We start from the raw sequence: 25,224 nt of genomic DNA, 5'->3' as shown, positions 1-25,224 counted from the left end.
AAAAAAATTTCTTTTAGTGGGGGGGAACTGTTCAATTGGGTGACCCAATTCAGTAGATATTTTCTTATGTCTTGGAAGAGTTCAATAAGAAAATGTTTGGTAAATTTAATAAAAGAAGGCCTTCTATTAAGTTCACAAGTACATCATGTATTGTATTGAATAATATGTTTAACAGGCTTTCTAGTTAACAATACCAATAGTTTGAAATAGAACTTCGTAGGATGTGGAAGTGTAATGCCTATATTTTGTAGGCAACTTGTAACCACTGTGATGTTGAGTGGGGGAGTAATATAGTAAAGATGTGTTTTAAAGGAAGATATTACTGGTAATATTTAAGCTTTAAGGCAAGAAAAGCAGGGATTGTGTATTTGAAGGTAATCTGATATAGAATTGTCTGGATGCAGCTACAGAACGACCTCAATCAACAAGTACATCCTGTGTTGTATTGAAAAGTGCTTTACAGGGTTTCCCTGGTGGTGTAGTCGTTAAGAATCCACCTGCCAATGCAGGGGACACGGGTTCGAGCCCTGGTCCGGGAGGATCCCACATGCCATGAAGCAACTTAGCCCGTGCGCCACAACTACTGAAGCCCGCCCGCCTAGAGCCCGTGCTCCGCAACAAGCCCGTGCACCACAACGGAGAGTAGCCCCTGCTCTCTGCAACTAGAGAAAGCCCGCGCGCAGCAACGAAGACCCAAGGCAGCCAAAAATAAATAAATAAATACATAAATGTATTTAAAAAAAAAAGTGCTTGACGTTCTTTGTAGTTGGTGATTTCAACTCACTCCACAAAGCATCTCGTAAGGGATGACTGCAATGAACAAAGCAAGAGTAGAAAATAATAATCATACATACACACAGAAGCTGGAATATTTATGTAAATGTAAATCAGATCAAGTCACCTCAATGACTTCCCTTCACACATAGAGTAAAATCCAAAGTTGGTACCACGGCCTCCCAAGTACTATGAAAAAGCCCTCACTACCTCTGATCTCATTTCCTACCACTCTCTTCACTCACTGTGATCCAAAGCCCTTGCTCCTCATAAAACAAGGCAAGAATGTTTCTGTCTGGGGCCTTTGCACTTGCTGTTCCCTCCACCTGAAGATACTTTCCCCTCAAACAGTCATATCGTTCACCTCTTCACTTCATTTAGGCCTCTGTTCATTATCACTTCCTCAGAGGCCCATCTGACCACCTTATATAAAACAGCACCCCACCTTACCCCTCTCCATCTCCTTTCCCTGCTTTACTTTTTTCTACAGCATACGATTATCTGACATTGTATTATATTAATTGATTTAATATATTGATTTCCCCCACTCTAGAATATAAGCTCTATGATAGTAAAGACTTTTGGTCACTTATCCAGCACCTAAAACAGCGAACAGTGAGTGCTCCATAAATATCTGTTGACTACATTTAAGCAGCAGAATGCAGAAAGTAGTATTGCTATTCTCACTTTACGGTTTACAGAAAACTATGACATATAAAGATTAAATAAGTACCTGGGAACAAACAAAGGGGAAAAAAATGTCAAGACTTGATGAATGATTCCTGAAATGGGTAAATCGAAGCAAAGTCTGGTTTGTATGGAGGAAGGAAAACCCAAACCATACACGGACACCAATTAAAATGTTGGCCACACAGGAAGAAGGCAAATAGAACCGAGTCTCTTCCCTAAGGCCGTGACCATATGGTGCCCTCACAACAACCTCACAGGGTAAGCACGTCAGGTACAGTCATTAACAGCAAGACTGACGGCCAGACTTCGCAGCCGGCAAGGATGGCGGGTCCCGCCCAGCACTCACCGGTTTGGACAGTTACATAATCAACAGCCAGAACCTCGGGCTTCCTCCCGCCCCTGGGCTGGCATCACGTGGCAGGCCTCGCGACCGGAAGCAGCACCCAAGAGAACCGCGGCAGTTGGCGAATCCGGGGAAGAGTTCCAGCGCGGGAGGTGAGGTGAGAGGTCACGGTGGTTCTTACGTAAGGGGCCAGAGCGCGCGGCGGGAAGTGGAGACCCGCCGGCGGAGAGGGGTGCGTCTAGGCGGCCCTGCGCTCCCTTTGATTGGCCGGCAGGATGACGAACGCATTTACAGTCGGCCCTGCGGTAGAGGGAGCGTGCGTCAGCTTTGCACAATCGGGGAAGGAGAAGGGGCGTGTCTGACCGCTCAGGGGGCCCGCCGATTGGCTGGATGGCGGCGGCGCCGCCGGGTGGCCCGGGCCGCCGGAGGAGGGCGGTGCCGTGGGCCTGGTCCCGGCTTACTGGCGACCGGTTTTAGTCAGATGATGATGGCAGCTCGGACCGGTCAGAGGACCTTGAAAAAGGTGGTCTCGCGATGCCGTCCGAAGTCGGCGGCAGCGGCCGGAGCCCCGGTTCCTGTGCAAGGGCCTGCGCGGAACGTCAGGTAATGAACAACTGGGGCTCAGCGGCGAGGGTAGTTTTCAGCCCAGGCCTGCTGAGCAAGGGGACTGGGGGTATTTAGGGTGGGGCAGACGGACCGGATGCGTTTCCTCGTCTCTGGAGAGAAAGGGTCTCCTGCCTTCTCAGGGCCGCGCGTTTCCCTCCACCCCCTTGGCCGGAGGCTCGCCGGCCTGTCACGGGGGTGATTCGCTGCCCTCGCGAGAGGCGGTGAATCATCCGCTAAGCGACTTTGAAGCAGCTGATAAAGCAACTCGGCGGGGTTGCCTTTGGGCTCTTCCGGCCTCCTCCCCATGGCCTACGGCTGCTGCTCTCGGAAAGTGACAACTTTGCGGCGCAGGAGTTGCGGGTTGATGGGCGTGTGGGAGTTTGTGGCCTGGCAGTAAGGCCCCCTTTGTTCCCCCAGCGTATCCGATGGCCAGACGTGCTTTCCCAGTTTCTGGTAGCGGTCTTTGCCCCCGCCCTTTGGTGCTTGCTAAACTAAACCGAAGCCGGGGACTTGGATTTTTTTCCATGCCATTGTAACTTAGAAGTCCTGTAACCTTGAACCAGAGTCTGCCTTCGATTTTCCTGGTTGGTTCTTTTTCGGTAGGTGATGGAGGTGGAGATACGAAAGATTCTATACTTCTACCACTTAGTCTCCTTTTATTAATGCCATTTTAATAAACTATGCTCGAAAATTAAAGTTAACGTTTAAAATTAATTTAGTTGTAAACTACGGGGTAGAGGGAGAAAGCACAAATCTGGTTGAGCTCCAGGACATTTAGATTCAGTGAAGAATTTTTTAAAATACCAACAACCCAACCAACTCCAAATCCTTTTAGACATTTATTGGTTGAAAAAGTTTTAAGCAGAACATACTGTATCATGCTTTAGATCTGCTTTGTATTATTCTTATAAAATGCTGGCTTGCAAATAAACAAAACTAAAAATTGCTGTAGTGATCAAATTAAGGCTTAAATTCCAGGATAAAATATTTACTGTTTATGATAATGAAGAGGGAGAGAGTTTACGAGTTCATTGCAAGGCTGAAGCATTAACATAGATTCTGGCCTTTATTATAGTAGAGTATTTGGGATGTAGTATTGGAAGATTAGTGACCAAAAAACTGTCCTTCATCTGGTCCAGTTTTCATTTCATGGTTTAACCATATATACGATTGTATGGTTCTCGTATTGCAGTTGAAGACATATTGTTCTTGATAATATGTGAAAATAGATGGGCAGTCCAGGGCATTGTAACCATAGTATGCAGACCGATCAGAAGACGCCTGTTAACTTGCTTTAAACACAGGCATTTCCCTTATGATTATAATCAGATTGTGTGTTTCTTTTTCGGGGGATAGGGGGACCGTATTACATGAACCTGGTACAAAATTCAAAACCATATACAGTGAAAAGTAAGTTTCCAAAACACCCAGTTCACCTCTTCAGAAGCAAGGGTCTTATTATTTTTTTTTAATAAAGGTTTATCTCAGATGCTGCTTTTTCTGGTCTGATTTATCAGAAAATTGTTCATAATTATGCATAGTATCTGCCACGTAATTGGCTTCCAATAATAGATAAGAAGGTATCTATATGAAAAGTGAGCGAAATAGATAAAACTGTTAAAACAGTTAAAGACATCTAAAGAATGTCTTAGAAGGGAAATGGGTGATTAGGCATTTTGAACACCAAGCTTGGTTTTTATAATCTGTGTGGCTACCAGAGATTCTAAATTATATTTTGTGTCCTTTTTTTTTAAGGGGGAAGCTAAATTAACTGCCTAATTATTATTATTAATTTTTAAATTTTATTTATTTTGGGCTGTGTTGGGTCTTCATTGCTGCGCACGGGCTTTCTCTAGTTGTGGCGAGCGGGGGCTACTCATCGTTGTGGTGTGTGGGCTTCTCCTTGTGGTGGCTTCTCTTGTTGTGGAGCACGGGCTCTAGGTGTGCGGACTTCAGTAGTTGTGGCACGTGGGCTCAGTAGTTGTGGCAGTCGGGCTGTAGAGCGCAGGCTCAGTAGTTGTGGCGCACAGGCTTAGTTGCTGCACCGCATGTGGGATCTTCCTGGACCAGGGCTCGAACCAGTGTCCTTTGCACTGGCAGGGGGATTCTTTTTTTTTTTTTTTTTTTTTTGCGGTACGCGGGCCTCTCACTGTTGTGGCCTCTCCCGTTGCGGAGCACAGGCTCAGTGGCCATGGCTTATGGGCCTCGCCGTTCCGCAGCATGTGGGATCTTCCCGAACCAGGGCACGAACCCGTGTCCCCTGCATCGGCAGGCGGACTCTCAAGACACTGCGCCACCAGGGAAGCCCGGCAGGGGGATTCTTAACTACTGCGCCACCAGGGAAGTCCCTGCCTAACTATTTAATTTCCACTGTTCTGCTTCATTCAGCAGAATAACTGTCAGTCACTTTTATTGGCATAATTCCACTTTAAAGCAAACACTATAGCTTTACTCAAAAAAATTACAGTAGGCTTTTAAAAATATTATCACTGCCTTTAAAATTCACATAACATCATATTTTTAAAGATCTTTAGGAACACATGACACCCTTATTCTCTCTAGGAGATGAATCTATCTTAAAAGAGACTTAAGTTCATTCATACAGTTCATATGCTTGAGTCTTTTCCATAGTCATGAAGCATTTAGCTTAACTATTTTCATTGACCTTTCTTTCATTACCTTTGGAATGAGTCTACCCAATTTTTATAAACAGCTTTAATTGTTCAAAAGTTTTTTCTTGTATTTTTGGAGCCATAGTCTCAAGTATCACCTCTTATCTTCTGGCTGAATATTGCCAATTTCTTCAATCATTCTTTAACTTGATTTTCTCTTCCCGCCAAACTGTAGGGTCTCAGTGTCCTTAAAGAAATTTTATTTACATGTAAATCATATCTTATATAAATCAAATTTCATATATGATAACATGAGATTTCACCAGGCCACTCCATTACACTTTTAAAAAATAACTTGAAGATGCAATTTAATGAAATATTGCTCTCTTACTTGGAACACTTCAAGAACATCTCATTGAGAATAAATTCCAAATTGCTTTATCCTCACCAATAATCCCCAGTATGATCCAGCTCCAACCTGTCTCTCTAACATTATTTCATGGTGCTCTCCCCCTGGCTTGCTATACTGCTGTTACACTGTTAGTCTGTTTTAGTGTCTGGATGCTGCCACACTCTTCCCCTAGTACCTGAAATGCTCTGTATCTACCTCTCCTCCCACGTACATACACACATGTATGTGTGAGAGAGATTTTATATATATGTGCACACGCATTTATTATGTACATACATATCTATTAGCATGGCTAATGACTCCATATCCATTATTTCTCAGCTGAAATACAACCTGAGAGGACTTCCTGGACCACCCTGTCTAAAGAAGGTCTTAATTACATCTCCCCACACCCATTTCTATTTTAGTGATTTTTTTTGAATCCCCAACTAGAATGTAATCTTCATGTTTGTTTTATTCACCATTATATCCCTAGTGCCTAGCTCAGAATAGGCGCTCAATAAGTATGTGAACTAATAATGCACGAATAGTAGTGTAAAACAGTTATGCAATAATCTTATTAGAATAAAGGCTGAAAACATTTAGGTGAACAGGAGCATATCAGGCATCTGTATTACAAAGCACCCAAACAGTTAACATTCTAGTTACCTTGACATATGTTTTCACATATATACATGGAAATGGAGATTGGAAGGTAAAAGATAACTGAGCAGCAGGTCTGACAGGGCCGCCAGATATCCAGTGGGAGAGCAAGACCTAATTTCAAATCTCATAGAGTAGATCAGTGGATCCCAGTGGATCCAACTGGGAAAACAAGCTGAGTAGATGAGTTGAAAATTGGATGATGAATATCCTAGAAAGCCTAGGGTAAGAATACGTTGTAAAACATGACTGCAGACTAAAAGCCAACTTCTGGGAGAGATACCTTTTCTGTTAGAAGCTTCTAACCATAACTGTAAGCTGGTATTTTTAGTTTCTTTTTTTAAAATAAAATTTATTTATTTTATTTATTTTTGACTGCGTTGGGTCGTAGTTGCAGCGCGTGGGCTTCCTCTAGTTGCAGCAAGAGGGGGCTACTCTTCGTTGAGGTGTGCAGACTTCTCATGGCGGTGGCTTCTCTTGTTGCGGAGCACAGGCTCTAGGCGCATGGGCTTCAGTAGTTGTGGCATGTGGGCTCAGTAGTTGTAGCTCATGGGCTCTAGAGTGCAGGCTCAGTAGTTGTGGTGCACGGACTTAGTTGCTCCACAGCATGTGGGATCTTCCCGGACCAGGGCTTAAACCCATGTCCCCTGCATTGGCAGGCAGATTCTTTTTTTATTAACATCTTTATTGGAGTATAATTGCTTTACAATGGTGTGTTAGTTTCTGCTGTATAACAGTGAATCAGCTATATGTATACATATGTCCCCATATCCCCTCCCTCTTGCATCTCCCTCCCTCCCACACTCCCTATCCCACCCTTCTAGCTGGTCACAAAGCACTGAGCTGATCTCCCTGTGCTATGCGGCTGCTTCTCACTAGCTATCTATTTTACATTTGGTACTGTATATATATGTCCGTGCCACTCTCTCACTTCGACCCAGCTTACCCTCCCCCTTCCTCCTGTCCTCAAGTCCATTCTCTACTGCATCTTTATTCCTGTCCTGCCCCTAGGTTCTTTAGAACCTTTTTTTTTTTTTAGATTCCATATATATGGCAGGCAGATTCTTAACCACTGCGCCACCAGGGAAGTCCCTTTTTAGTTTCTTTATGGTGCTTTAGAAGCTTGTGTGTGTGTGTGTGTGTGTGTGTGTGTGTGTGTGTGTATTTTTTCAGGACTATTCTAAGGTTGCACAGTCTTCTAAAGTATGATTGTTATTTTACAATCTCTATAGTTTGTGTTTTCTCTTAATTGTCAGTGTTAATCAGGTAATTTTTGTCTTTTTAGGTATTTAGCTTCCTGTGGTATACTGATGAGCAGAACTCTTCCACTACATACCTCAGTTTTGCCTAAGGAGATATATGCAAGAACTTTCTTCAGAATTGCTGCACCATTAATAAACAAAAGAAAAGAATATTCAGAGAGGAGAATTATAGGGTTTGTATAAAATAATAGTTGTACTAAAAGAGCGTGTTCACAAGTTTCTATAGAACATCATGCCTCTTTTTTTCTGGATTCTCTTCTTACAGACTAAGCTCTAATTTTCTAGCCCTTGCCGTTTTATAAATATTTGTTGAATGTAGTCATGTGGTAACTCTATAGGATAGATTTAAATCTTGACATTTAAAGGAAATAATTAAACTGTTTATGACCTGCATTTTTTGTACACTGTTCTTTTTTATAGTGGCAACATTACTGATATGTTGAGCCAGATATGTCTGTATAGCTCCCTCACATACACACATACCTAGGTAAGTACATATAAACATGCTAAGAGGCCCCTACCATCTAGAGCAGAGGTTGGCAAGCTTTTCTGTAAAGGGCCAGTTAGTAAATAGGTTTGTGGACCATACTGTCTCTGTTGCAACTACTCAACTCTGTCACTGTACCCCAAAAATAGCGATAGACAATATGTAATAAATGGGCCTGGCTGTGTTCTAATAAAATTTTATTTACAGAGCCACGCAGCAGGCCAGGTTTGGCCCCTCATCTAGGGGTATATACAGCAGAGAATAGAGAGTCTGCAGATCTGCTAAACCAGAAATCAAGCAGTCCTTCATATGGGAATTTCTACAAGGGGGTCTTAATTCCCAACAGGCCATTAAATATTACATGAATTCTTCTAAAAGTACTTTTCATTCATTTTATTTAGTTGCTTTTTCCCTTCTAATTTTTCTGCAGTAAAGAACTTTGGGCATACTCATAACTTTTGTCACATAATTGACCGTTATTACTGGATAGTCACTGTATTAGTTAAGGTAATGCTAGCAACCATACAGGTAAAACCCAAAAGTTTATTTCTTTCTCATGTAAAGTTGAAGTGGGTATTCCCAATCCATGGGCAGCAATCCTCGAGTAGTGATTCAGGAAGCCAGGCTCCATCCAACTTGTGACTTTTGTAATTCCTTAGTCTTCAGAGTCTCTTAAAAAGATACACGTGGTTCTTAATCATATTGGTCTGGAAGTGACACCCAGTGCTTACGCTCAGATATTATTCTCAAGAACTAGTCATGTTACAGCTATGTAATTGTAGCCTCCAGGTGGCCAGCAATTATGCCACGTAAAGCAAGTGTAAATACTTGGATAGGTAGACATCTTTGCATCAGCTGGTATCTGTTGAAAAGAGACATGGCAACAAAAGGATGAGAAATCAAATAGTGAACTGGTCTGCTTTCCTTTTGAATCAGAAATATAACATCTTCCTTTTACTGTGTACTTGCCATTTGACAGGCACTACTGGGGGCTCTATATTTATTGTTTCATTTAATTCTCACAATAGCCATGTGAACTAGGTATTATTCCCATTTTAGAGATGAGGAAACTGAAGCTCAGAGAGATTATGTTGTGTCATGACTCCTAAGCTTATTTTTCCCACCATATTTACTTATTCTTTCTTGCTTCCTTATTCTTTCTCATGTTAAAATTCTTTTTATTACAAATTGGTCTTATCTAATGATCTTCATCTTCCCCCATATTTGACATAAACACATAATAGCTACCATTTATTAAGTGCCTAGTAAGCATTGTGCATTATGCTAAAACTATTTCACTTAACCCTTAAAAGAACCCTGTAGGGACTTCCCTGGTGGTCCAGTGGTAAATAATCCACCTTCCAATGTAGGGGACGTGGGTTCGATCCCTGGTCAGGGAACTAAGATCCCACATGTGGCAGGGCAATTAAGCCCGCCACCACAACTACTGAGCTCGCGCACCTCAACCACAAACTACAGAGCCCACACACTCTGGAGCCCGTGCCACAACTAGAGAAGAGAAAACCCATATGCCACAAGTAGAGAGAAACCCGCACGCCACAAGGGAGCACCGCAGTGAAAGATCCTGCATGCTGCAATGAAGATTGGACAGCGAAATAAATAAATATTAAAAAAAAAAAACCACCTGTACAGGTATTTTTCAATTATGGATGAAGAAAATGAAGTTGAGAGGTTAAGCAGCCTAGCCAGGGTCACATGACTTACTATGTTTTAGAGTTGATATTTGAACACAGTACTTTCTGACTACAAAGTCCATCCCCTTGACTGCTATGCTATACTGCTTTCTTAGTCAGTGCAGACTACTTTTATGACAATTAGCTTCCAGACTACCAGGTTTCATACTTCATGGGACTTATTTTGGCATTTATTTCCAAATGTCTGAGAACATGGGGAGGGTAGGTTTATTTCCCCCCCTCTGCTGTGGGCCTCATTTCATGATCATAAAGATTAAATATGTATAAACACTCATTCTGTCATATTCCAAAAACACCCTTTTAAACTTTAGAATGTGGTTGTTTACTATATCATTTTGAGGTGAATTATGTTTTAACAGTGTGAGTCTTTATAACCAAGAATTATATGTGTCTGGTTCTCATTCAGTTGTCTTTTACTTGTATCCACAATGTTTTTGTTGTTTGGTTTTTCATTTAAACCCTGATGGTTTTTTGTTGTATTTCTATGTATTTTGCATTTCTATGCTACTGTTTTCTACTTGTTAGTATAGGAACGATATTATTTTTTATATATTTCTCAACAGGCTACATAACTAAATTCTGAATTGATTAGCTTCTGATTTGATAGTCATATCACCTGCCAATTTATAATTTTGCCTAATTCTTTTCCACACATGTGCCTCATATTTCATGCTCTGATTTAATTATTTTGACATACTTTCAGAAAAATGTCAGATAACAATGATGATATACAGCACCTTTGTTTTATTTCTAACTCTAATAGGAATGCTTCTGGTATTTAACTATCTATGGAGGGAATCATATAATGTTTTTGTTTTGACTAATTAATATGGTTATAATAATATAATTCTTAGTATTAAACCATCCAAACATCCTTAAATGAGTTGCATTTGATTGTTGTATTTTTTAAAAAATATATTGCTCTATTATATCTGCTGATATGTAGAAGTTTTGCCACAGGTGATGTGGGTTTATAGATTTTGTTTTTTATGTGCTTTGTGAGGCTTGGGTTCGCAGATGTTATGCTGGCTCATAAAAAGAATGAGAGGTTTCCTTTTTTTGTGGTATAGAATAGATGTTTTTCTTAATTACAAAATCATCACATACTTGTATAAAAACTTAACAATTTAGAAATATGTATACTAAAAGACTTAGTCTATTTTTACTACTACTTCTTTTTCCTGAATTAACAACTGGTAATTGTTTAATCTGTATCCTTGTAGGACTTTTTCAATGTGTTTTCATTACAGACAGTCTATTAACATAATTATTTTCACGAAAAAAATCCCGAATGTTTAAAATTGAGGAAATATAGTATACACTTAAAATATTTCTCAAATAGATAATAGAATCATATATATCCCATCTGCTTTAGTGTGCCTTTTTTCACATAGCAATATATTGTAAACCTCTTTGCTCTAAAGTATACGGTTGACCCTTGAAAAGTGGGGTGTTTAGGGGGTGCAGACCCCCACACAGTAAAAAAAATCTGCATACTGCTATTTCTGTCTCCAAACGAGGAATTGTTAAATGACTCACCCAAAGGCAGGAAGCTGATGAAACAGTTTGGATAAAATCAAGACTCAAAAAATAAAATAAAATAAAATAAAATCAAGACTCAAACCCTAGTTGTTTTGATTCCACATATTGTGATCTCTAATTGAACACAAACTTTCCCTCACATTTAATTTAAAGATCGGTAAAATGAAAATACAGGTACTAATATTACTGAAAAAACTTCGTGTATAAGTGGACCCACACAGTTCAAACCTGTGTTGCTCAAGGGTCAACTGTACATCTGATCTTAATCCCTTTAGATAACTGATAGAGTTCCACAGTATGAGTGTACCATAATTCATCAACCATTTATTATTAAGCAATTATTAATGTTTATCAACCAAATATTTAGGTTGCTTCTAGTTTTTTTCTCTCAAAGTCTCAGTTTTTAAATGCTGGTTACTAATTAAAATTTTAAAAACCATATCTGCAAGCCAGATTCAACCTGTGGTCTGCCACATTGTAAGCTCTGCTATAGACATATGTTTAGCTCCCTTTTATCCTTTTATTTTCTGTGTTTTAAAGACATTCATCCCAGAGTGTGGTTCTATATGTGTGCCAAATGATTTATTGCCTCATACATAGTAAACCTTATTCATATTCAATTTAAAGTGTACATATACCATATAAATAGATGCAGTTAACACCTCTCCTTTTTTTTTTTAAGATATTCTATGCAGGAAATGTATGATGTAGTATCAGGAATGGAGGATTACAAGCATTTTGTTCCTTGGTGCAAAAAATCAGATGTAATATCAAGGAGATCTGGATACTGCAAAACACGATTAGAAATTGGGTTTCCACCTGTATTGGAGCGCTATACATCAGTGGTAACCTTGGTGAAACCACATTTGGTAAAGGTAATGGTTTTGTTTTTTGTTGTTTTTAAATATTCCTCAAATATTATGTTAAATGGGTTAAAGTATAATAGCATTAAGAAGACTTCCCTAAACTAATAGGAGGAGGGAAAAAACAAACTATTTATTATATCTCTTAAATCATGTTATTTTACACAATATTAGCATTATTCTTTCCAAATAGAAATTTAACTAGAACATGGAAATTAGAAGCTTTTTCTTTTGTCCTTCTGTTGAGGACTATTGACCCACAGGAAGGATTTGGCCGCACAAGTGAGAAATGTTTTAATACTTGCACTACTTTTTCTTAAGTTAAGGAAGGGAAAGTGGTGAGAGGATGCAGAAAGGTAGAAAAGATATAAATGTGGAGAACATAAACATTATTGAAGTCATCCTGCCCTGTACCAGGTACTGAAATGCCAAGTGTTGTTGCATGCATGTATTAAGCATCTTACTCTTCTCAGAGGAGGGTACACATTTAGAAAGGGTACCCAGACTTCAACACACAAAAAGGCAGAATTCCATAGAGTAATGCCCATTTCTTTTGAATTTCTAGATGTGATGACCAAAGACTTTCAAAGCTGAATTGTGTTTTGTGCTCACAGGATTTAGTGGTGGTATCATTTCTTGGTAATTGGCCAGAGCTAAATTCCTTCGTCACCTCTTTGTCAGGCATTGAGGAGGAGCAACTCTCATACCAGAAAGAGTATACTGTCCAGTGAAGCTAAGACCTTGGAGTCCACCCTAGTCACAATCTCAAAACTTCAACTCCACTTAAAAGACTGTGCCCCACTGTGGGACTCTGTTGTTATTACGACTGTTTTCACCTGTTTGCCTCATAGTTTTGGAGTTTTCACCTATACTACACTTAAAATAGCTAACATATTGAGCTCTTTATAGTGCTTTACTTGAATTACTCTTCACAACAGCCCTTTGAGATGCAAATTTTATTCTCCATCTTATAGTTGAGTACACTAAGGCCTAGAAGAGTTAGATAAGGTTACACAGCCAAGACTCTAGTCTGTCTGACAGCAGCAAATATCTCTGTAATCTTAAAATTGAGTCCCCTGACCTCAGTCTCTTACCATGCAGACTCTCATAACTTAGATCTTAACATATCCTGCATCTAACTAAAAGAACTCTAAAGTCTCATTTTCTCCTCCTGGCTTTCTTCCCTTTCCTGGCTTCCATGAATGAACCATATAGTGCTTACTCCACAGCCCTGTGCCTTTGCATATTGTTCCCTCTTTTACCTATAATGAAAATTCCTTGCCTGTTAATCTTTCAAATTCCAACCTGCTTTCTCCCTTTCCTTTCATATAGATGACTAGTTCTACCTCGGTGATTCCTCTGGGCTTTGCACGTGCTTTATTTATTTCTCTTATCACTCTGTAGTGTAATTTCTTTCTTCATTTGTATTTCTGCTTGACAAAATCAAGGTACTTGAGAGAATGGAAGATCCTCTTTTTCATCTCTGTATCCTCAGCACCAGTACTACAATGACAGGAGTCATGAGGCCTCTTTGTTTATGAATTTCTCACTACTGTGTTCTTGGGTTATTGTAGATCCACAGATGTTCATAATAATTTCAGTAACTTTTAACACTGCCAAGGAGGGAGGAAACTATTTTTTTAAATTATAATAATATGTATTAGATAGTCATTGCTATCTCAATTTTATGAGGCTTAGGGAAATTAAGAGCCCTACACAAATTCATACTGTGTGTGTCTGATTCCAAAACTATTTTTCCATTAAAATAAGCTGTCTCACTTAGTGTGCTAGTTTATTGTTTAAAGACATATTTGAGAATAACACACAACTCTCTATGTTCAGCTTTCAATTTTCCCTGGGTTCAGGTTCTGGATTTTAATACCTGATACACATATGTGACATATAATAAAAATTATTATAACTGAGGAAGCAGCAGAAGCCATGTGACATTTTCTGTGAATTGTTAGCTGCCCCAAATGTGCCTGTGACTTAACATGTCAGTGATTCTAGTCTACCTGAATCTGTAATGGCCAGAAACCTTCCTATTGTGTTCAGTATCTCTGTTAGGAATGAGATCTTTGGCAGTATTGTCCCTATCAAAACGTACCAATAGTCTGGGAGGATCCCACATGCCGCGGAGCAACTAGGCCCGTGAGCCACAACTGCTGAGCCTGCGCATCTGGAGCCTGTGCTCCGCAACAAGAGAGGCCGCGACAGTGAGAGGCCCGTGCACCGCGATGAAGAGTGGCCCCCGCTTGCCACAACTAGAGAAAGCCCTCACACAGAAACGAAGACCCAACACAGCAAAAATAAATAAATTAACTAATAAACTCCTACCCCCAACATCAAAAAAAACCAGTAAAAATCCATGGGTCCTTGAGCTGGATTATTGATATGAGTATAGCACTGCCACATTTTGTGAAAAAGTGGTCAGAGGAAGGTGCTATATTATAGTGATTATTCCCAACAGCTGTTTCTCCTTCACTATTAAATTTCCTATAAGCTTCTTATGTGGTTGTAAAGAAAGGTGGAATGCATTATCTTAAAGTTGGGTAATTAAAAGTTTAAAAAAATTAAAAATAAAAGTAAACAGGGGCTTCCCTGTTGGTCCAGTGGTTAAGACTCCAGACTTCCACCGCAGGGGGCATGGGTTTGATCCCTGGTTGGGGAACAAGATCTCACAAGCTGTGAGGCATGGCCAAAAACAAAAAAAGTAAATAAACAAAGTTGGATAACTGAAACAATACGGTTTTATTATAGACTTTTGATGGTTTTAAAAATTGGATGGCCATTATTGAACTATATATAAAGCCAAACTCTTTGAAGAAAATTTTTACTTCTCCCCAGTGACTTAGCATATCAGCTATTAAAGTAGTTAGTATTTTAATGACTTATTTTATCGTGTCTAAATAAGTTTTAAAACATTCACTGGTTTCCATATTAAAAATTAAAATAATATGTTCTTTTTATAAATGTGTAACTAGAGCATATTTTTTTAAATGCATTTTAGTATGGATGCAGTTTATAATGATTCTACCGTGTTACCATCTGATAATTAATTCAAAAGGGTTTAGATGAAGAGGAAGTGAGGAATAAACTGCAAATGGATTTTTAGCTCTTTAGCCCCCAGTTTGAACCATCTTTAGAGAGATCCAGATATAGTCAGAAATAATCCTATATTCTGTGTTTAGGTAGGCTATAGCTATGGGAGAAAAAATGACTGTTTACTTTGGGGGAAACAGTTTACCTACGCAGGTCCTTATTTTGCAATATATTTTGTAGTGTGTAGCCTCAGGAGAGGGACAGTCTAAATTCTTGAGGGGGATAACTTATACAAAAGAAAGGGGGTAGAGGGGCTTGATCATTTATCGGCCCCAGGATTTGCCAGAATTGCTGAAAACTTAAGGCTTAATTGAGGAGGGGAGTGTAGACTGAAACAAGAATTTAAAAAAATAGCCTGCTTCTGAGGGAAGGTGATAGATATTCTTGAGGTCAATTGTCTACTAGTATAATAAGGCCCAGATGGCATCTTAGGATAGTAAATAAAGAAACTGAACTTCTTTAAAGTTTTTTTGTTTGTTTGCGGTATGCGGGCCTCTCGCTGTTGTGGCCTCTCCCGTTGCGGAGCACAGGCTCTGGACGCGCAGGCTCAGCGGCCATGGCTCACGGGCCCAACCGCTCCGCGGCGTGTGGGATCTTCCCAGACCGGGGCACGAACCCGTGTCCCCTGCATCGGCAGGCGGACTCTCAACCACTGCGCCACCAGGGAAGCCCTGAAACTGAACTTCATTCAAGGTCATAACATGTCCTAACAATGGACTAGTAACTATGGTTCTGGCCACCATTTTTCACACTGCAGGAGGCAACTCTTTAATGGGTCTCAACCAACATTTTTAAATGATATAGAATGGGAAATGTCAGGATGCACTGCACATAGTATTACTGTGTATTATGTTTCAATGTGTACACACACACATGTAAAATAAACATGAGCACAGAAGAGAGGTCAGAAAGCAGTGGGTCAGGGACAAGGGTCAGGGCCACACTTTCAGGAAAACTGGAACCATAGAGGCCTCTAGAAATAAAGAATAATGAGTTAGGGAAAGACTGAATGTGATTGATAGAAAATCTTTGAGTTGCAAAGAAGAATTATAGAATTGTTCTAGGGATCTGTGCCAAATGCCTTACAAATGTTAAATTTAGCCATCCCGTACTGATGGTATAAGACAGGCATTATACTCATTTTACAGATTAAGGAAATACAGTACAGGGAATTAACTTGTTCAGGATCACTTATAAGTGGCAGAGCTGGAAATAAACTTCCAGGTAGTCACTCCCTGTTTTGTTGTGGGAGGAGAACTCTAAGTAGCCCAGTGGGTGACAGCAGTGGAAGAGAACAAGTGGCAATCTTGGGGATCCCAGGAGAAAGGAAAATGGCTTATATTGGCCAGAGATCACTTCCTAGTACCAAGCTAACAATGAGATGTTTTTGTCACCTGTGGTCTGACCTATAAAAATATTTACTTCTCAAAGAAATCATCTTCAGTTGTAGATTCTGGACACAATCCAAATGGTATTTAACTGTGGTTTTATTTTTTTCATTTTGTTCTAGGCATCCTGTACTGATGGGAAGCTCTTCAATCATTTGGAGACTGTATGGCGTTTTAGCCCAGGTCTTCCTGGCTACCCAAGAACTTGTACTTTGGATTTTTCAGTAAGTCTCTCATAAAGCCCTCTATTTGTTCCAAACATCAGGTGAGGTTGGTAAAGAAGGAGTAATCCATTTTTATTAGAACCCAGATGTCATAATTAATAACCTACGTGCATAGCAATTACTGAAAGACATTTTTTTAAAAATCTCAAATTTCTGAGTATTGAATACCTTTTTCTGCACTTTTTTTTTTTTTTTGCACTAATTTTATAAGAAAAAATGCTAGGGGAATTCCCTAGCAGTCCAGTAGTTAGAACTCTGTGCTTCCACTGCAGGGAACATAGGCTCAATCCCTGGTTGGGGAACTGAGATCCTTCATGCTGTGCGACGCGGCCAAAAAGAAGAAAAGAATGCTAATGACCCTTCCTCTTTTTCTATTTTATTCCTTGAAACCTTGAATAGTCATCCCTTCTCTATTTTCTAATTTTTACAAGTCCATAGATTATAAGACACACGCAACTAAGGGTTCACGTGCCACAACTAACGAGCCTGCAAGCCTCAGCTAACACCCAGTGCAACCAACCAACCAAATAAATAAATATTTTAAGAAGAAATGGTTATAATTTTGAGTAAATTACTGTATGCTATTCTCAGCTCTTAAGTTGCTTTCATTGCAAAATTAGTGGGCATATATGCGACAGTTGGGGAAATTTGAATGAAACCTCTCTAGATTAGATAATAGCATTATTATCTAGTAATATTAACTCCCTCTGTTAATTTCTTGGTTTTAATTGTACTGTGATTATATAAGACATTGAAATAGGGGAATCTGGGTGATGGGTGTATGAGAAATCTTAGTACTGTTTTTGCAACTTTTTTATAAATCAAATTATTTTAAAATTAAAACATTCAGAAGTTAATGGATATTTAAGGTCCTTAAGATATTATTTCTTAAACTGGGTTGCCTTGAATTCTGTCTTGAGGGGATATAAAGTTAGTTCTAAATCATTGTCTACTTTAAGATTGAACCACCTTCACCATCTATTTTGTGGGTTAATCTCATCTTTCTGCTACTACTTCTCATGGGAATACCATATCAGAAGGATCATTTCCCTTATTTACTTTTGGGAGGTAAGGTAGCTCGAAAAGGGGCGTATTAATAAAAAGGCAAAGTGATAAACATGGTATTTAGCAAAGCTTTTTTCCAGGTTTCTTTAACTTAGTAAAAGCAGACTCTTTGCCCCAAAATGAGATTCATTGGCCTTGTTTACTTAAGCTTATTGTTTAGCCGCTGTTGTGCTTGCTGCAGTAAACAAATCTCCCTCTTCTGAGGGATGTTAAAATCTCATCTAGATAGACCCATAGAGCTCTGCCTTAGGTCCTGGGCCAAGTAACACATTCCACAGTGTGAACACCATTACCCTAAGTGGAGATTGAGTAAAAGAAAGATCTTTCTAAAATAATTATTAACATTTTCCTACAGATTTCTTTTGAATTTCGCTCACTTCTACACTCTCAGCTTGCCACATTGTTTTTCGATGAAGTTGTAAAGCAGATGGTAGCTGCCTTTGAAAGAAGAGCATGTAAGCTGTATGGTCCAGAAACAAATATACCTCGGGAATTAATGCTTCATGAAGTTCATCACACGTAAAGAGAAAAAGGAAATGGTCACCTACTTGTAACTAGTTTATTCACTTTTAGGAAGTACTTTCATCATTTGCTTTCAGAAGTCAGAAAGCAGTTGTCAAACCAGCTTTGATTATAAACCCGTACCATTGAAAATTTGCACTTGGAATATGGAACCACGTGTACATAGAATTCAATCAAGTGTAATTCAGAGTAATATGTATATTAGCATATTTACAATAATGGGATGTCATCACTATTGCTAGAATACTGACATCACTCTTCTAAACAGAAATTGAAACTGTAAATTTAAACCTTTTAGTTATCACCTCACCTGAAAGAGGTTGGTTGAGATACTCATGCAGTGTGTATTATATTAACCATATCACTTTTAAGTTATTAAATTCAGACTATTTATAACTTATTGTCTTAGGGTCTGCCTCATGGCTTAGAATATTTGAGTAATCATCAGATGTTTAAAGTAAAAACTTTGACTTAAAAATACTGTTAATGAAGGTTCCGTGGCACTTTTCTTATTTTTAAATTGTTCTTGTGGGTAGTAGTAGATAATTCGCTGTTATACTGAGGTTAGCTTCCAGATAGTGATTTTTCTTTTTTTTTTTTTTGGTGAGTGGTCCAGAGTTTTAAGCTACTTTTCTCATAGTTTGCAGCCCTCTCTCCGGTACTTCAACTGCTCTTTCAAAAATGCTGTTTGCGTGTCAAATTTTGTCTACAGCAGTGGGCAGTACATGAGGATAATAAGTTGGTGTCCAATTTTGTCTACAACAGTGGGCAGTAGATGAAGATAAGTTGGTTGAGATGTCTCCAGCACCATGCATCCTTATTTTCTATTTATTGTGTGTACTCACTTTCAGTAATGCATTTCAAACTGATATTTTTGTAAACAAATCAATGTAAGGATTGAAGTGGTAACTTAATAAAGTTAATTTGTTTATTTTTTGTACAGTTATTTTGGTTATTGAAATGTCTTAAAATACTTTCACAGAAAAAAAATCTGGGCAAAATTCAGTCTTCCTTTAATCAATATTGATTCCCTTCCCTTCCTTCATTCCATACCCAACAACCCTCTGGCATTAATTACCCTTCCCTTGTTTCCTCAGATCAGCAAGGGAACTTACTAGTTCGTTCCCTACACGAATGCGTGTTTGCATCAATTTGTTCAGTAAATCTGTTGTGAGTAGCTGCTCTCTGCCACATGGTGGGTATACAGTGGTGAAGGATTCTTACAGTCTACTCACATGGAGCTTGATTATGCCTTCACACAGGTAAAGTATTTTTCCACGTATAAATGAGGTATCTTCCCAGATCATAAGTAGTTTGTATATAATTATGTACCTTTGGGGACTTCCCTGGCGGTCCAGTGGTTGAGACTCCGCGCTTCCACTGCAAGGGGGCGTGGGTTTGGTCCCCGGTCAGGGAATTAAGATCCCGCGTGCCGAGCGGCACAGCCAAAAAAAGAAAAAAATAAATTATGCACCTTTCAAAAAACAAAGTTTTTTTTTAAGTGGCAAAGATAAGACCCCAGATATTTTCTCTTTTTCCCTGTACAGTATTACTACACTTTTAATGGAAATAAGAACTTGTACTTTACCACTATTCTTAAAGTGCCATAAAGTAGACTTAGGTTTAGAATCTAACTTAGTGGTTGGGTGTAACTGGACTGGTATTATGATAGTATGTACATGGTATTTTGGTTAGGGAACCCAGGAATGCCCAAATATTGCCTTGACCTAGCCATCCCTTTGACCCATGAGGTTCCCCAAGTATTGTCAGAACACAAGTCTTGGTAAGTGGTGGAGACAAACCCATGCATTCTGGCTCAAATATGTATGCTTTTGTGTTTGCTCTGAAGTCTGTGACCTGTGGACTTAAAATTTGGCATCTGTGCTTTCCATATCTTAAGAGGGAAAACACCACCACCTTTATAAACCTCTTGAATTGGCATCTGGTCAGTGAAATCTGAGGGGAAGACTGATGGGATAGGACTTGATAGATAAGATTTTTATCTCTGTGGAAAGAAACTTGGAAGAGAAACTTCTCTTCCTTGGTTTTTGCCTGGTTGCGTGAGGATGTGAAGTTTGCAGCTACATCTGCCATCTTTTCACAAAAAGGGAAGAGGCGATGATTCCAGAAAAGCCAATTCAGAACCCTAACATCAAGGGTTGAATGAACCAACCTTGTAGTGGGCACTTCTGGTTACATGAGAGAACAGACCTTGAGTGTCTAAGTCACTTAGAGTTAGGTATTCAGTTACTTGCAGCCACCCTTTCATCCTGCTCCAATCTGAACTGGTTGCTCTCCACGCTGTTGCTGTTGTGCAAGTGTAATTCCCTAATCATCCTAGGATTTCCCTTCACCTCTCTCTTCTTGGGGTTCCTATTTCCTGGATCTTTGGCTTCCTTTTTATTTTTTAACTCTCAAAATGCTGAGGAAATCCTCTAGTGGCTTCCTAAGAAAGGGCGAATGGGAGCTAAATTTTTAGAATCCCTGAGTATCTGAAGATGTCATTGTTTTATATTCACACTTGATTGAGTATAGAACGCCACATTAAAAATAATCCCTCCCATCCCCCATAATTTGAAAATCTGACTTCATTGTATTCTGGCACCTGGTACTGCTCTTGAGAAGTCTGATGCCATTCTTATAACCAGTACTTCGTTTTAGCATCCTTTTTTTGGTCTCTAGAAGCTTTTAAAATCTACTCTTTAACTTGGGTAGTCTGGAAATGCATGCTGATCGGTCGTGTTGCCCTGTGTTTTATTAATTGTGCAGGGCAACTTACAGATCCTTTCAGTCACAGGCTCATTTCTTTGAGTCCTGGGGAATTTCCTTCAATTATTTGTTTGATAATTTCCTCCTATCCATATTCTCTGGTTCTTTCATTCAGGAATTCCTGAGTATTTAGACATTTTATTTCTTGTATTAAATCCGTATCTTCTTTCCTCCTATTTTCCATCTGTTTTTCTTCTGCCTTTTAGATTTCTTCAATTCTGTCTTTCAGACCTTTCAGTTAATTTTATATTTGCCATAGTTTTAATTTCCAAGATTTTTTTGGTTTGTTTTCTAATTGTTCCTTTATTTCATAGCTTTCTTCTTTTAAGGAAACAAGATCTCATCTTTCTTAAGATACTAAGTTTCCCTTAGGCTCCTTCTGGGTTTTGCTATTCTCACATTGAAGGCTTCCTCGACTGTCTAATGGTTCTTGTTTGTCCGTTAATATTTGAAGGCAAGTTACTATACGGTTTACTGGAATTAAGAGGGGGCATACTGACTGGTGAGTTTCACTGTGAGGTGACCGGGTGAGCCAGCCTTTTCACTGGCAGACTCCCCAAATGGCAGAATCTAGAGGTCTTTTTTCACGGTTTTCCTACATAAGGATTCTATCTCTTGCCCTAGAGAAATATGGGGCTGGGAATAGGAAGAGGGACAGATGGAGTAGAAATAATGCCTGGCTGTTGGCATTCTGAAAGTTTAGTAAGGGACTGAGGGTCTCACAGTTTGGAATGTAGGCTTTCCCTTAATCTTTTAGGTCCCTCTCTTACCCCAGCTCTCTGCTCTTTCTGGTGTCCCAGGCTGAGGTTCATTCCTATTCAATTTCCACAGAGAATTAACTGTAGGCAATAGTTACCTGGTGGTGTGGGAAACGGGAGGAGACCTAGGAGTCCAATATCTCAGTAATCCTTCAGCTAATTTCACCCTCATTTCCACTCCCACACTTGGCCTTACCTGATTCCCTAGACTCCAGTATCCAATGAGTCCAAATGCTAAATCTCTGGGGAAGTTCTGTGGTACTAAGTACCTTGTTTCTTGTATTCCTTCTTCAGGTTCTTAGGTTATAATTATATCAACTCTAAGTCACATCACTTATCCATCAACTTTCTAACTTCCTATAGATCCACTGATATCCCTCATCTACTCCTTCCCCTCAGTTGCCCTGGAATTCCTTACATGTTGGTAAGGACCATTCTTTGAGTTTGTTGTTCTTTTAAATGTCAGAGGGGCTTTGCAGCAAGGGGTAAAATACTTTCATTTGTACCTTGTTTAATGTCTAATTTATTAATCTATGAATTTATTAATGAAATTTCTTTTAAAATTAAATAGCATTTCTCTAGATATTCACATACTGCTTATATAACTGATCAATCTGAGTGTATGAAATTAAAATAAATTTCCCTGAACATTTAAATATTATAGATTCAAAGACTTCTAATTAATTAAAATTGCATTTAATTAAAATTGCAAATTCAATATATCAGATTCTCTTGAATGTCTTAAACGTGTTGAGACAGAAAACCCCACAGTTATAATGATATAATAATAATATTTACACATAAATGATATGAGTGTTACTATTTCAGCTTCTTATATTTATTATTTCTATTTCTCCTGAGGTTGCCTGTTTGAGAGTTTTTTATATCCTTCTGGACATTCAGTATATTAGTTAGACTCAAGAAGACACCATCTTAGACCAGCTGAGGTTGCAGGATGTTGGTAACCGACTGTTAGGTTCTTGGTGGGGATGTGTAACCTGGAAGCACAGGCCAATGTGATTCTGAGCCTTGAACCTTAGGGTGAGTCCCTTCTTTTTTTGTTTTTTGGCTGTGCCACGTGGCTTGTGGGATCTTAGTTCCCCAACCAGGGATGGAACCCTGGCCCTCGGCAGTGAAAGCGAGGTGTCCTAACCACTGGACCACCAGGGAATTCTGTTTGTTTTTTTTTAATTGAAGTATAGTTGATTTACAATGCTGTGTTAATTACTGCTGTACAGCAAAGTGGTTCAGTTATATATATATATATATATATATATATATATATATACACACACACACACACACACATACACATTCTTTTTTTAATGTTCTTTTACATTATGGTTTAATCATAAGATATTGAATATAGTTCTGTGTGCTATACAATAGGACCTTGTTGTTTATCCTTTTTGTATCAAAACTTGTTACATCATGAGGTTCTTACATCCTTTGTGTTTCAGAGATTTTAATGCTTAGAAACTTGGTATCTTTCCTGGAAATGAAGTACTCTTCAAGTTTTGTGTGGTTGTCAGTACCTAACTTGTGTTGTGATATTTTGACCCGATTTGTCAGTATAAATAGAAAATGTCTCACGAATGTATCAACATTCATGAGGTTCTTGAGTTCAGCTCCAATGTTTCATTCTTTGGGAGGTTAACTTCAAATTTTAAATTCTGGGGAATCTGGAAAATTTATTATCTTAAAACCCATTTTTGGATGTTCTTTCATTTGATTATTCATGACCAGTGCTAGTTGGTTACTGGACTCCCCTTCTACTGATTATGATATGAGACTACCAATACTGCTCGTTCTTCCTACCCTTGGTTCAGTTCCTACTTTCTTTCTTTGGTTCTCTCACTATTATTTTACTCCTTCCTGTCTTCACTTGTATAGAAACACAAATATAATCTATACTTTATAACCAGGTACATACTTATATATTCTGGCTTCGTAACATCAGTAGGGCATTAAACATACAATATTCACTAGTTTATATTGGAAGTATCTTTTTCTAGTCTTCACATTCACTTCCTTCTTTTGAATATCATCATGAACTCTTGGCTTTGTTCTAATTCACTATCATTATCTGTTATTACTGACACTCAAAATGTCCTAACTTGGCCAGTGGAAACCCTTTGGGTTAGTTTAAAAACAAACAAAAAAACTGCCCTGGATATTTTTGAAAGTATTCTTGCTGTCAGGCAGCGACAGGGTGTTCCAGATTCATCCTGATTTTTTTTTCTGTCCCAAGGCATGGACTCCACTGCTATTCAAAGAATCCTATTCCCGTTTGGTGGAAACCAGTATTAGAGACAAAAATCAGGTGCTACGGATGTGCCCAGGAATTGGTGATGGGCACCAATGCTGTCAATGATATCGTTAGGCCATTTTTTGGTGACAAAGATAGAGACCTTTTTTCTTTGGCTGCGTGTTGTGGCTTGCAGGATCTTAGTTCCCCGACCAGGAATTGAACCAGGCCCCTGCAGTGAAAGCGCTGAGTCCTAACCACTGGACCACCAGGGAATTCCTCAAAGATAGAGATCTTTGAAGGCTACTAAATTCACAATGATTATCTTCAATTTGGTAGTTAACTATACTCCATTTTTCTTAAAATTTTTGGTTTCATCAACCACTTACTCCAATATAGACAGTCCCTTATATTTAACCCAGTTCGAGAATCATCAGTTCAGAGATGCTCTTGTTTGCAAGGACCAGGGAGATACCTCTAGTCATGTGCCCCAAGACATGTTTTAGGTTTGAGATTCTCTAACACTTAAGCCTACCTGGAACTGCCCAGATTGCAGTAGAAAAAATCTATTTTCTCAACTCTTTTCCTGAAATAGCAGGATCTGACTTCATAGTGGCATTCCTTTTTCCTTGATTACTCCTTTATCCATTTTTAAAGCAGATCCGGCTGTCTTTATAAAAGTTCACCTCCATGGTCAGGGCTAAATATTGGGTGTGTTTGTGTCCCCTCCATGCCCCTTTTCTCTCTCAGGCTCATAGATTTGTAACACACTCCTGCAAAATTTTTGCCTTGAAAAGCCTGTGCTGTTCAAATAAATCCTGCTCGCTTTCACAGCAAGGCAATTGGGGCCTGGACATTATATTGTTATTTTGTGTGGTTTCCCAAGGGATTTCCATGAGTGCAGGTATCCTGAGATCTACCATTCCTGCTTCCTCACCTAGTCACTAGCATCTTTAGTCTTGACCAAATGGTATTTGAAGGAACCATCTTGATCCTTGATACTCTTGGTATAAATACCTTATACCAAGGTATTTCTAGGTACAGGATTTTAGTCTTGACCAAATGGTACCTGAAGGAACCATCTTGATCCTTGATACTCTTGCTCCTCTCTGTCATCTCTCCAAAACTGCCATCACCTTGTGCAGTTATTCTAGTCAAAGGGAAAAGGGAATTGCCCCATTTATCTGTATTGATTTCTCT

At 39.1% G+C, this 25,224-nt stretch overlaps 2 protein-coding genes across 6 annotated transcripts in view; one reads left to right on the top strand and one right to left on the bottom strand.

Moving 5' to 3' along the window:
* SF3B1 (splicing factor 3b subunit 1) overlaps positions 1-2,049 on the bottom strand; it is a 63,868-nt gene extending 61,819 nt beyond the window's left edge. For both annotated transcript variants that reach the window (XM_067741108.1, XM_067741109.1), the window contains exon 1: positions 1,811-2,049. The gene's annotated coding sequence lies outside the window, so the exon portion shown is untranslated. The remainder of the gene's footprint in view (positions 1-1,810) is intronic.
* COQ10B (coenzyme Q10B) lies at positions 1,863-19,180 on the top strand. 4 transcript variants are annotated; one of them, XM_067741131.1, is made up of 5 exons: positions 1,863-1,959; positions 7,365-7,514; positions 11,768-11,960; positions 16,561-16,662; positions 18,083-19,180. In XM_067741131.1, the coding sequence occupies exons 2-5, from the start codon at positions 7,390-7,392 to the stop codon at positions 18,248-18,250; spliced, it is 588 nt and encodes a 195-aa protein (XP_067597232.1). In that variant the 5' UTR covers positions 1,863-1,959; positions 7,365-7,389; the 3' UTR covers positions 18,251-19,180. The 4 variants fall into 4 exon arrangements, with proteins under 4 accessions (XP_067597232.1, XP_067597230.1, XP_067597229.1 ...); XM_067741129.1 differs by having other exon boundaries at positions 1,888-1,964; XM_067741128.1 differs by lacking the exon at positions 1,863-1,959 and adding an exon at positions 2,150-2,410.
* The last annotated feature ends 6,044 nt before the right edge of the window (positions 19,181-25,224 follow it).

The sequence above is a fragment of the Pseudorca crassidens genome, chromosome 6, assembly GCF_039906515.1.
Source record: "Pseudorca crassidens isolate mPseCra1 chromosome 6, mPseCra1.hap1, whole genome shotgun sequence".
Lineage (NCBI taxonomy): Eukaryota > Metazoa > Chordata > Mammalia > Artiodactyla > Delphinidae > Pseudorca > Pseudorca crassidens.
The sequence above is the reverse complement of the archived record's forward strand: the minus strand, read 5'-3'. Positions and strand labels throughout refer to the sequence as shown.

Bases quoted from the DNA above. Each gene is read 5' to 3' on its own strand.
- COQ10B (XM_067741128.1), top strand. From the start codon at position 2,289: ATGATGATGGCAGCTCGGACCGGTCAGAGGACCTTGAAAAAGGTGGTC. The intron at 2,411-7,364 runs GTAATGAACAAC...TTGTCTTTTTAG, and splicing joins GGGCCTGCGCGGAACGTCAG to GTATTTAGCTTCCTGTGGTA. The intron at 11,961-16,560 runs GTAATGGTTTTG...ATTTTGTTCTAG, and splicing joins TGAAACCACATTTGGTAAAG to GCATCCTGTACTGATGGGAA.